At 37.0% G+C, this 12,927-nt stretch overlaps 1 protein-coding gene across 1 annotated transcript in view; it reads right to left on the bottom strand.

The window, feature by feature from the left end:
• LOC113225845 (mucin-1-like) overlaps window positions 1–7,311 on the bottom strand; it is a 24,865-nt gene extending 17,554 nt beyond the window's left edge. The window contains exon 1 of the mRNA XM_026458297.1: window positions 7,267–7,311. Coding sequence (XP_026314082.1) covers window positions 7,267–7,311 — 45 coding nt within the window. The remainder of the gene's footprint in view (window positions 1–7,266) is intronic.
• Window positions 7,312–12,927: the final 5,616 nt, after the last annotated feature.

Genomic DNA, 12,927 nt, shown 5'->3' on the forward strand with positions numbered 1-12,927 from the left:
AATAAAGCAGAAGTTTCATTTAAAAAACATTAAATGAATTCTACTGCTAATTAGGTAAAATGCAAATGTAGAAGCTAGTTGCTTCTTCTGCTTTTTATTTTATTTTTATTCTGCTTTTTATACCATTAGATAGTTCTAATGGTATAAAAAGCAGAATGTATCAATACATCTAATAAGTTCTCAATTTAAATAGAAAAGCTGAGTTCACAAAAATAGGTTTACAGGAAAACCTGCTCGTCGACACGCGATCAAATCTATTTATATAAAAATAGCGATTGTATTCCGTGGGAGACCAAATACGTACGAGTAGGTCAAGGAGTTTAAGTTTCTCACACATTCGTTGCACTTACGCCTTAAATTGTGCATTTTGTAAAATCGATGATGGGAAATCACAAAATAACAGCATCTGAGTTACAGTAACATTAAACAGTATACAAGTACAGTTTGAATTAAGAATAACAACTATACTGTTGCAGTACCTAGCTACGTGCATTATAATAATGCTTACGTAAAAACATACATAAGACACGCCAGCTACCATTACAATATATTTGTTTTGACAGGCGTCGTGGGCCAATATTATCTGAAATCAAAGTGCAATCTGCCGATTACGCAAACTACTATGCAGGCGTCCTGATGCCTGTAGATCGCCGAGTGGCGCGAACGTACTGTGCGGCTTGGCTGCACCGTCCGTCAGGGTCGCAGTTCAACTGCTCAATATCAGGAAACTGCCGCATTAGTACTTCCTGCATACTCGTTGACATTCAGTTAACTTGTATTCAACGATAGATTCGGCTGTCTTAGATTTAGCTCTTCAAGGAATTCCACTATTCTTTTTAAGTGCCCATTTCAAATTAAATATCTTGGTCATCAAAATTGTAAGTTATGCAAACTTACAATTTTGATTAAACCTGCTTAGTAAACTACTACAAATTATAAACAGGACTTATTACCTTCTGCATAATTGTTTTACATTTTAAAATCAGGGTGAATAAACTAACATTTATTTAAATTGCCGCGAAGATACGATATGATACGGTAGGTACGGGAATTCCCGAGAATGCGCGACAATTCCCGGGAGACACGCGACCAGCTTTTTGACTCGTATCTACTTTGTACCTTACATAATTGACAGAAAGTTTATTATGGTATGAATACAAAATTTCGCTTCCATTCCGTTCCGTGCGGGGAAAAGTAAGTCTAGAACGTTTTTTCATGACATCAAGGGACGGGACGAAGAAGACGTGCGCCTGGTGGCAAGCGACACCCTCAAAGCTTTAAATCGCAAAGATCTGAGGGGCACTGCCAGTGCGCCCGTCAACCTGAGACATAAGTTGACAATTCCCATGTGCCTGTAATGTCACCATTATATTACTGTTTGGCAGCAGAAACAGGTAAGGTGGCAGTATTTCCACAAGAGGACGCACTGTTTCACAAGGAGCTCTGCCGCTACTAAGTAGGTACTACATATTTTGAGTTTGGCTATTGAAAATGAATGGTATAAAGTGTACAATAATTGTAATTACTTAGATCTATAATATCTTCTATAACTTGATAAACAAGCAGCTAATGATTTCGAATACAAAATTCGTATTATGTACTACAGAGAGCCGGATCCATGTAAACAAAATTCTCTATCCGGTTTATGTAACAGACTGGTCTTCATTAAATATGTCCTCACAACGACGCCAAGTACTACCCGTCATTGTTTTTTTTTTGGCGCATGTTAATTGCCCGTAATTACCCATAAATCGTCGATAATTGAAGAAAAGGATTAAGAAAACATTATGAAAAAACTTAAACTACGACTATAAAAAATACGATTCTTCTTTGCCTAATGAACTTCGACGTTCATCAGGCTTTGTAAAATCACTGAACTTACTACATTCGTATATTTTAATTTGAAAGTGTTGTACCGATCTAATATGAAAATATTATGGGTCGATTATTCAGATCAACAAAGCACTCAAGGCTGCAAAACACTAAAATATTATTGAGAAAGGTTTGCTTAATAATATTAATGGATGTTGCAAGTTCTTGCGACGTTCGGAATTTTGAATTAAATTTATTGGTTGAAACGCATTGTGCGTAGATTTTATCACTACTTAAAAAAGAGCAACATGAATGAAGAGGGTAATTATACTCTATGATTGTCATAACAAACCTTTGTTTAAATGAAAATAAAAATATTTTATGCTTATCGAGTTCTTGGGTTCGCGATTGTTACACATACATATGTAGGACTGTGACCATGGGACCTGCAAAAGGCCCGAAACGTTAGTTTGTTTGAAAAATCAAACATGCGTATTTAAATCCGGAAAAATAGTTTCATTTCCTGTCCTTTAGGCTATTTTAATATGTATTTCAAACAGTGTTGCATTAGTACATAAAAAATTTACCGTGTAATATTATTAATGCAAGTTACGAAAGCAGTTCTACAAGTGATGATGTTCTAACTTTGAGTTGTCAAATTTCGGTGTTACAATTTTGGCCATCCTATGTCACCGTATAATTTCCATGGGTTATAGTGAGGCACTATACTAATCTGTGACGTAATAGTAACTTCCTCAACTACCACGTAAGCGGCGAGTGTTGTGAAGCGACGTGGTTGCTGGTAACAAATAGTAACAATGTTCAAGTGTAACGGTAACGGCTGACAAAGCGTCTTGCAAGGTCTAGTGTACCAGTCATGCCTGAGTCTCCGAGGTCACCAGTGAACGTACCGTAGCAAGTATGCACACGTATCAATTTACTATTGAGGTAAAAAACACACTGCACTACATCATATTCTATTATCAGTAGTGAAACGAAATTTCGACTAGAAAGTCTGAAACACACTAGAAATAAATCATATTGATATTCCAAGCGTTTTGTTCCCTCCTTCCTTATGCGTTCGGTCAAGAAATATAATACACTGTTCCCTTGTACCTTCATTCAAACTTTCCCCGGTGCAGCACCACCCCCAATCATTCATACACATGCATCTGCGGCGGATCAGAGATCACGTAGTCCCACCTCACGGTCGCGTGGTCATATCATTTTCAACAGGCTCTATTTTATAGTCACTCGAGAGAAAAAAAAATTATATAATATATTTTCAAAGCTTTTAGCCAAATTTTTGGGGTGCATCACAGTCGTTCACTCAAAAGTTAAGAAAATTATACATATAACTTAAGAAATTATAAATTGATAACTAGTACTTTACTTAGACGTTGTAAGAATCAACTACTTGACAACTAAATATTGATTAACATCGGGGAGAGAAACTAGAAGCAATTATATAACATTGTGGTGTATGATTTAGAATCACGGTGCAGTGGTAATTGTGCCAGAGACGTGAGAAATTGTCAAACTAATAACTAAGTGATAGATAGGTAGTCTACAATTTAGCTTTCTTAAATCAAATAAAAACTTAAATAACACTTTGATCGGTGCGTTAGAAAAGAAAATATTGTTTAGTTACGCAATAAAATTATTAAAACAACTGATTAAAAAAATACTTGACAAATATTACTGTCGACAAGACTGTGCCTAATATCATTGTAAACGCGAAACTCCAATATAAGATACACCTTTGATAAGGACGCGATACTGATGCGTCCTAGCATATCGAGCGGATCCCTAATATATGATCATCATCTAAAATTATATGCTGCATGAGGCTGTTTCTATAGTCATTATTATAAATTTACTCATTAAATGAACGTGGAAAACCACATCAAATTTTAAGTCAGCCGCAAACATTAAGGTTTAAGGTACATTTCACTTTGACCGTTGGAGATGGCAAAACCATGTACTATATACTAAAGGTAATTAGTTAATATAGCACGTAAGCATGCAATGGTGTGTCAACTATACGGTAATCCTGGTTTCAATGAACGGCTATAAAGTTCATCAACCTTGTTTGGCTACGACTGTCACGTAATAATTAACACCTCTTTGTCTATGCATTGCACAGTAACACAGTACAGTAATGTGTTTATAAATAAATAATAAGGAGTTGCATAACGTTGGAGGAATGCTTATGCTCAAAAATATAATTCCTAATAGATTCCATTCATAAACTAAAATTTATAATAATAATAATAATAACGCACACACTCGACATAGCCCCGCACTAGGGAAACCCTGTGTCGCGGGTGCCATGGATACACAAATAGACAATTGTAAATTACACCCGAACTCACGAGACAAATAAATGTAGGCCATACAAATATTTCTCCCGGCCCGGGAATCGAACCTGGGACCTCTGCATGGCAGTCCGGCATGGTAACCGTTCGGCCACAGAGGCAGTTATAATCTGTAAGACTTTGTATTGATAATATCAATTATGTCTGACTGTGGCTAGTAGAAATTAGATTCTAAGTACAATTATTTTACTAGAACAAAAAGAATGACTGGATTTTTAACCGTGACACACAGCAGCAAAAAGTGACTGATTTGTGGAATAAATTTATGTTAACAAAAATTAAGCGACGTCATCGTCCCATGTTTTACAAGATGCGAATTAGGAAAAAGCGATAGTGTTTACAGGTTTGGTCGTTTCCGTTTCGATCAATGAATAGGCGGTTGCATCTTATGTTGCTTTGGTCTTTTGTTTATCTGAAAATCCAGTCGCTTTTATAAATAATTTTTCTTCTGCACAGAGTTGATGAAAATAGCGACATTTTTTAGCGAAAATATTTAGAGACCAGACTAATAATGAGGCGTATAATGTAAAAGAGAGATTATAATGCCTTTTTTATGCGTGAAACGCGATTGCGCGAAGTGATGTAGAGTCGTTGGTAGTGGCAGCGACCGGAGCGCAGTAGGTACGAGCCGGGAGTCACGCGCCGCCAACACGCCCAGAATCGCCAATTGAAGCATCTGCGGCACGCACCGCGCCTGTCTACTCACGATGAGAAAATATTACTGATACGCGGTACGAGAATACATTACACCCTCTGATTCACACATTGTTCGTTTCTTATTCTCGTATTATGACAATTGGTTACTCATTTCGTAAATATCAAGTCCTGACAGCATTCCGATCAATCTTATCGACATTCGATTAATATTATATTCGGATTTACAACAAAATCACTCTCTTGTTCACATTCTGAGACCACCAAATCAACTTTTACCACATCATGCAGATACATAACATGTTTTACAAACAGGAACTGATCATATATGGATACTTAACCACTCAAAAAGTCGAAATGTAACGCACCTGTGACAAATACGGGTATTAGTGCCCCTGTGGCAAAAACGCGTGTTAATTGTTGTATAAACAAAAACAATTTATTGGATGAGATTAAAGTGAGATTAAATTATTATAAGGGCAAGGTAACCCGAGAGAGCTTACGTAACTAATGTTATCAACCCTAAAGCACTCATGTTGTCACTTATGTATCAGATTTGATACGTGACTTAATGTTATATGTAGAGGTCAACTTCTTTGAAAATTTCAAGGCACTGCAGTGAGAATTTTTGGGCACGACCACGTGAAACCTTGTTTTTTTTATTGGTCATTCATTTCGATTTCGTATTGAACGTTTTGATATAGATATTTACTTCATGTTTTTTTTAGAATCTATACTCATACAGCAGGTTACTATACTAAGGTTATAACCTCTTAAGCAACGTTTAGCATCGGATAGAAGATGGCTAAGAGAAAGACAGCATATAGTTGGGAATACCTCAGAATGTTTTATTCATCTGTTATCTCACTGCGCATTTTTGTAAAGGTCATCGGCAGGAAAGTGAAACTGGTTGAAGCCGAAAGTGACGCTTACAAAATGTGAAGATGCACATAAACATCCGATTATATCCGCGTTCATTTACCCGGCTTCAAACCCGTAGCAGGCAAAGCGGCCATTGTCATATAATCAACTTTATCCAGTGTCATCGGTTTTGGAATTCGCCTGCAGGCTATTTATACTCAGCAATTTCTCTCCGCTTCATACGCATACAGAATTATAAAGTCTATTATGTAAATACTCTACTCATCACAAGATAAGTCGTACTGTTGCCTACATATTGAATTTGTGTTCCTGATACAACAGTAAACAAAATTCAGCTCACGTACAATGAATTCCGATCGCATACAATATTTGGAATATCTCATGTAACTTATAAAAAAAGCTAGATTTTTGAAATCAATATTTACTATAGAGAATTTTAAGCGCACCATGAATACCACAAAAATAGATGATACAATATATCTTTACAGTAGCTCTCATTTTTAACCACAATAGATGATACAATATATCTTTACAGTAGCTCTCATTTTTAACCGACTTCAAATAAATCTTCTTTTTTTATATGTTGTTACGGTGTTAAGATATTTGTGAATCAATTTCGATGATTCTTTTTTGTTGGAAACGGTGTACCTCAATAGTTATCCCATTTAAATTTGAATAAAATATTCTGCCTCTAAAGGTGGCAAATTAGGGGTTGAATCCAGTTGATTAAATTTCACCCACTTTCCGCTCCGCTTCAATAAACTTATTTAGCGGTTAGGCCAAATTCATTGCGGGTACATAAACATATTTGCAAATAAAGTAGGTATAAACTTGAATGTTTAAAGTCACAAGTTATTTCTATAATTAATAGTAATATATTCAATGAACAGATTGCGATAACAAGTATTGAGCTGCATGCATAATTACATGGACAAATGTCATTTCAACTATTAAAATTTCGAGTAAAAGGCAAATCTACTGAGTATCCTCGACACCTAGTACAAGATGAGTTAATTATATCACGTATAAATGACACATGTAAAACTATACTAAATGTATATTGAACTAATATCGTGATATAATAATAAAATACTGTGATATATTGACGAAGAGTGAAATCAGTGCACCAAATACGCTGACTAACCTTAAAATATTGGATGACTATTTGTATAGACTATTTTTTTCAATATGTACATAATTCAAATGAGTAGGTCCCTTGTCTCAACATTACGATTAGTTACATACAAACTCAACAATATTAATTGTACTGATTCCAAATCACTTTCTCCAAATAACAATTTGCCAACTGTACATTCGCACATGAGGTAATCGCTCGACTAACATTAGAAACACACGACTTTACGATGTGCTTTCGCTATCAATTAAACATTCATTCCCTTTCGATTAACCTATTAACTCTGTCTAACAGTAAATGATCGTTATTTTGAATTAGTATCAATCAAGACTGCAAAGAGTGTGAAAGCCAGCCTAGTAAATGTTATTTCACTTTCAGGATACTAACGCAAGCGCTTAGACAAACCTCATAAATAAGTGCCTGTATAGGCGTGAAATACACTTCGTACATGACCTAACCGCATTCTTGTCACGGCATCGATAAAGTTGAGTAGAATTACAACATTCCATCGATTCTATCATTCGGGCGGCTACTGTTCCAACAGCGCACGTGCCGAGAAAAATACTTGTACAATTTTCCGCTACAAGGCTGAACGCGCTGAAAGCATTGAAATTATGCATTGCGTCCAATTTGCGGCTTAGCGATTAATATGGTTGCACATCAAGTTTGCCGAAGTGTTGGAGCGCAAGGCGTAAAAATAACACGTAAAAATTTGTTATGGAGACATAATCTAGTGAAATGAAAGACAGTTTTGACTAATGGCTTTTAGTGCGGGTCAGCAACGAGTTTGAAAGTTGCGTAAGAACGGTAGGATTAGATGACTTTGGGTCGTGACCCGCTGTCGCTGCCACCGGCTGACCTTGACATATCGCTACACTAAATATAGAAAGTGCAAAGCATCAAACTGGACAGCTCTGACTCAAGATATTGTTGTTGGACAACACCCGTAAACTATATGTTGAGTAACTATCTTGGATACATGGTTTTAGAAGAATATATATCCACATGCACTTATCGGTTAGATCTATTCATTGTTAGAAACACCGATGAGAAAATTCTGCGGTACGTACCCAGTCACTTTTTCATAATTAAGTAAAGTTTGATGTTTTTCCCACGACACTATGTTTGCCGTTTACTTTAATGCACCGGCTACAATGTTAACATTAGCTGCAATGTAATTTGTTATCTAATGCAATCCATAAACTATATATTATTATTAATGGAGCTGAATAAACAGTAAAAATTGTGGATAAACACAGCGATATGTCGACGAGTCGGTCCGGATGCCAGTATTATTAGCGTCAAATCTTATTACGAAACGTAAGTTCATTATCATGACAGTGGCTGAGTGGTGGAAGGTGCAGAGGTTGATGCCGTCTCCATTTATGCTCGAGGCGAAAGCGGCGTTCGACGTAACGTCCGAAACACGCTCAGTATACACACGACGATCTTTTGGCCAGTTTACTGAACGAGTAAACTAATAGCTCTACACAACACGCATGATTATGCAGCGCCTGTTACAAAATTTATATCACCAAAATAATCAATCTTAACTTTGTAAACTCTTATTTGCTAAATGTCACATTAATTGCTTACGTATTTACATGAATGACTAAGGCTCAACCGCGTGATAACTAAAATTAGAACCCAATTTGGACTCGTATCTATTGTAACTATAGGAATGTACATATCTTGACACTAAAAGCGAAAGTGAAGGTTAGAGTCGTCTTACAGAGAAGTCCGCGACCGCGGGCCGCAGAGAAGCGAGAGCGAACGCGAGCAGGACGCTGGGGACGCTAGCGTGATGTTACGTAATTGCTCTAATTACTTAATGAGGAAGCCTAACATTAACGCCCTCAGTGTATCCATCTTAGTTATGTTATGGGCACTGTCTCAAATAGATGTATTTTTTTATTATAAGGTGACTACCACCCACACGTAGCTGTCTCTGGGCAAACCAACGCTGTATACTAGTACGCCACCACTTAGGCCATCCGCGCGAGTCAACACACTCGACAGTACACAGTACCATTACACTAACATACCATTCGCTACATTTAAACTCGAATAAAAATGATAGGTACATGAAAGTATAGCAGCTAAATAATATATAAATCTAGTTTTTTTGGCAGAAACAAGCCTTATGGAATAACAGCCGGATTTACAAAAGAAATTTCTAACGCGCAGTTTACTGCCTAGTGTTGTAAGTATCGATAAAACTTTCGTTTTCACACATTCGTCACCATTATTTGGAATTTACTTTGATGTGATTTGTATTCAACGAGACCTTGCAACACCAACTTGGTGTTAACGAAGGGATTTGCAAGCGATACATGAGCTTTTCAATAGGGAAAGTGAAATAATTATAATCAGAACACTATGTATATGTATTAATTACCTAATTAGGAAGTGCTTTGGAACAATAACATAACGGCCTAAACAATTGTTATGCACTTTATCAAGATACACGTAATAGTAAAATGCCATCACAAAAGGTAGATAAGATTTATTATTTTCTACAAAAAACTGAACAATGCCTATTATACTTTAGCGCTAAGGAAACTTGCAATTGCACACACTTATGGTTTTTGTTAGAAATATTTGTATTTTGATGTGTAGACCGCAATATACAACAACGCTATCTTATAATAAGTATTTATAGTTGTCAACGGATATTTATGTGTATATTTATTTTCAACCATAATCTGAAAATAGATTTTTTAAATTTAATGCAGTTGAAAATCGATATGTATATGAACCTTTCGATAAAAACCTAAACAGTACACGAGATAATATTAACAGATACAGGTATGTAAAGTGGTAATTACTCTATAAATTATGAGAGAAAATGAGTCTTATGAAAGAAAATGGGCCTTCAACATTGTTGTAATTATTTTTGAGAGATTTTCATAATTTTGACTATAGATTTGATACAAAATAGTGTTGAGTAATGTTTTAATTACGCGACAACAAATAAATGTCTTTTACTCTGATTACAAAAATTATACATAGTTTATTATTAGTCGTATCTGTCTCAAGAATGGGAATAGAAGACGTACTGTTGTGGGAGACCTCTGTGGAAAAGCATCTACAATATTTTTTCCCTTATGGCCATAGTCGTCACGCAATCATTTGTGTGGTCAACCTCGACGTACACATACTGCTGAGGTATTTCACAAAGTACCGTTCAGCTGGCTGACTTTGTTCAGATCCTTATTACCTTTACTTATTATATAATATATCCCAGCTCTGTTTGGAAACCAATTTTTGACAAGAATTATAGTAGTCGTTTATAATTATAGTAGATTATAAAATATAAACGTCAAACAATTTATTTTACGTGAGTTTCAGAAGTTCATATAAGTAGTACGGAGTCCGTCCTTATCATTCCTTATGGTAGTAGATTTGCCGATTCAAATAAATTTAATTTATTTTCATTAAAAACCATTCTTAGGGACAGCATTACAATATGTTTTGAATTTCAAGGTGAACGAACCATTTCACGAAAAGGAATAAAAATATCGTGTTCAGTTCTCGAAAATTTGGAGTCAAAGAACCTCAGATTAAGGAAAAATATATGAAGGTATTACTTCATCGAATGCAAATATAACTTGTGAACATTAAAAACGAATCGATAGGATTCAAAATAAAATTTGAAGAGTTTTTACTGGGTGTATCGAAACTTTAAACAATGGAAGAAATTTTTTTACAACTCAAATATTTCCGGAAAAGTATTGCTTTGATACGACATGCCTCAAAAAAATTAAAACTATCACTCGTTTATTATCGTCTTTTGTGTACCTACAATTGATTCTATACGTTTATCTAAATAGGTACCAATTGGTATAATCAAATGAAAAGCCGGCAAATCGGTATAAGTCTTATCCGTTGCTATCAAAGTACCCACGCGACGTCCATTTACGATGACACGTGTAGTGCACTAGACGCAATAAAAAGCTCGTTACGAAAGCCTATTCTCGAAGACCATTAAACTGTTAATTTCTTTACTACGTTGTAATTTGGCATAAACGACTACAGGCTTTTCTCTCTAAGAATGAGGAGTTGCACCTCCACTTCCACCCGATACTAACTTGTAATCAAGTAAAAGCTTCACAATGGAAAATATGCCTACTTGAGTAAGCCGCAAATTTGCGGTCGTACCTACCTAAATATAGGATATTCAATGAAGATTTAAACACAAAGGAAGATCACAATGTGCAAATATCACAGGGTGTGGAAAGTGGGGCTCTTGCTACAGTGGATGGGAATTTAGCGTGATATACTAATTGTGCGAGAGCAAAGCTTACGACGAGCGCGGGCGACGGGCGACGGGCGACGGGCGGGCGTACAGGCCGCGCCGGGCGGCTGCGGCACTGTGGCGTCTGCGCGGGAGACAATGTGCGCGCACGCTTAGTCGTGCATATTTTAAAAGCAATGTTTCGCAGCCTTCATTGAGAAACACGCGCCCTCATTCGTGATGCCAGTTTGCTGCAGTTGAGCAATGAAAACCTGATTTCCACCCGAGAAATCGGATCGGATTTTCATGGGATTATACACGACTCGGCTGAAGGCGTCTAAAACATGTATAGTTACGTAAAATGGACAGGCGTGAGTTCACAAATCACCTACACAAACATAATATGAAAGTGACAATGAACACTGACAAGTTTTGAAGTGTTAACTATCCAAATACCTAGTTTTGAACTCATCATTATTAGTGGATTTTTAGAAAGTAAAATGCTCATTTGAATATTGCCAGTTACTTCATATATCGTAATAACGAGTCATTAAGTAAGTGATTATTGTTTCAATCGCATTTACTTATACATTCCTCTCTATGGCTAAAATTTGAATGACAAATTAAGTTTCATTAAGATTTTACACTTTATATGTGACAAAAGCTTACACATAGTAATATAAGTGCTACTCACATCAATGTCCTGGCGATCATTGTGACGGCAAGTGTTTTGCGGTGGCGATGTCAGCGAGTGCGTGGAACCGTCACGTGCAATGCGTGTGCGCGCCTGCCCGGCTCGCTCGGGCTGCTGGCTGCAACAGAGACTCACGTCAGCACAGGCGCCTTTCCCAAACGATACACTGTTGCGACAATAAAGCTCAACGAGGAAGCTGCATCGCACATCAAAATGCAACGTTAATGTCAGTGAGCGTTAAATGCCAATAGCAGCGACCTTTCAGTTTTTGACTTGCGCAAGCGAGGATCGCCGGTCGAGTGAGAATGGCGAGTGCGTGTAGGGATCGTGGTAGGCGCGAGCAGGGGTGGGACGCACCGGAGGGAAAGTGACACCGCTGTCGGCTAACGACGCGGACGGCGACTAACCTCGCCGCCGCGCGCGCACCTCTTACTTATAGCCGCGCGCCCACTTCGCTGCAACACCGGCTGCCGGTGGCCACCGCACCACCCCATCTGTTGTTTCAGGAACCCACCACCAGCACACGGCAACCGGTGCCTTGTCCTTCTGTGCTGCATACTTCTACAATTTAAATACAAATACTTTAACAAGCACTGATTCATCCAAAATCTAAATATCTAATCACTTTTAGGTTGGTGTACTTAATCAAAAATAGGTATAACAACAAAACTGTACCAGTAGCAAAAGCAAAAGTTATTTATGAAATATTTTTAATAAAATTCAGAATACGCATTCCAACGCATCTAAGCTGATGTTTGTGACTATAAAGTTCAAACTTTGACATACATACCTTTCTAATTTTCTGAAATTGTAACATCAAGGATATAAAATTCTTTACCGGACACTACCTTATACTGAAGCAATATGAAACAATGTAACCCCGTGACCTAAAGGAATCAGACAAAAGTAAACATCATTGTGGACTGTAAATGTCACGAGCTTAGGTAATGTAATGCGCCGTACATAAGACATCAACGCATCGCACGCGTGCATTGCTGTTCTAAGATTTTGTAGCTACTTAGATAAGTTTCTTTTTGTCTTCAACACACGGACTCAATGTGGATTCATTATTATTTAAAGCACAGTGCACCTATTCCTATCACATGCTATGCCTCTAATACATAGGTTTAACTGC

Source organism: Hyposmocoma kahamanoa, unplaced genomic scaffold, assembly GCF_003589595.1.
Source record: "Hyposmocoma kahamanoa isolate Upper Pololo Valley unplaced genomic scaffold, ASM358959v1 100021, whole genome shotgun sequence".
NCBI lineage: Eukaryota > Metazoa > Arthropoda > Insecta > Lepidoptera > Cosmopterigidae > Hyposmocoma > Hyposmocoma kahamanoa.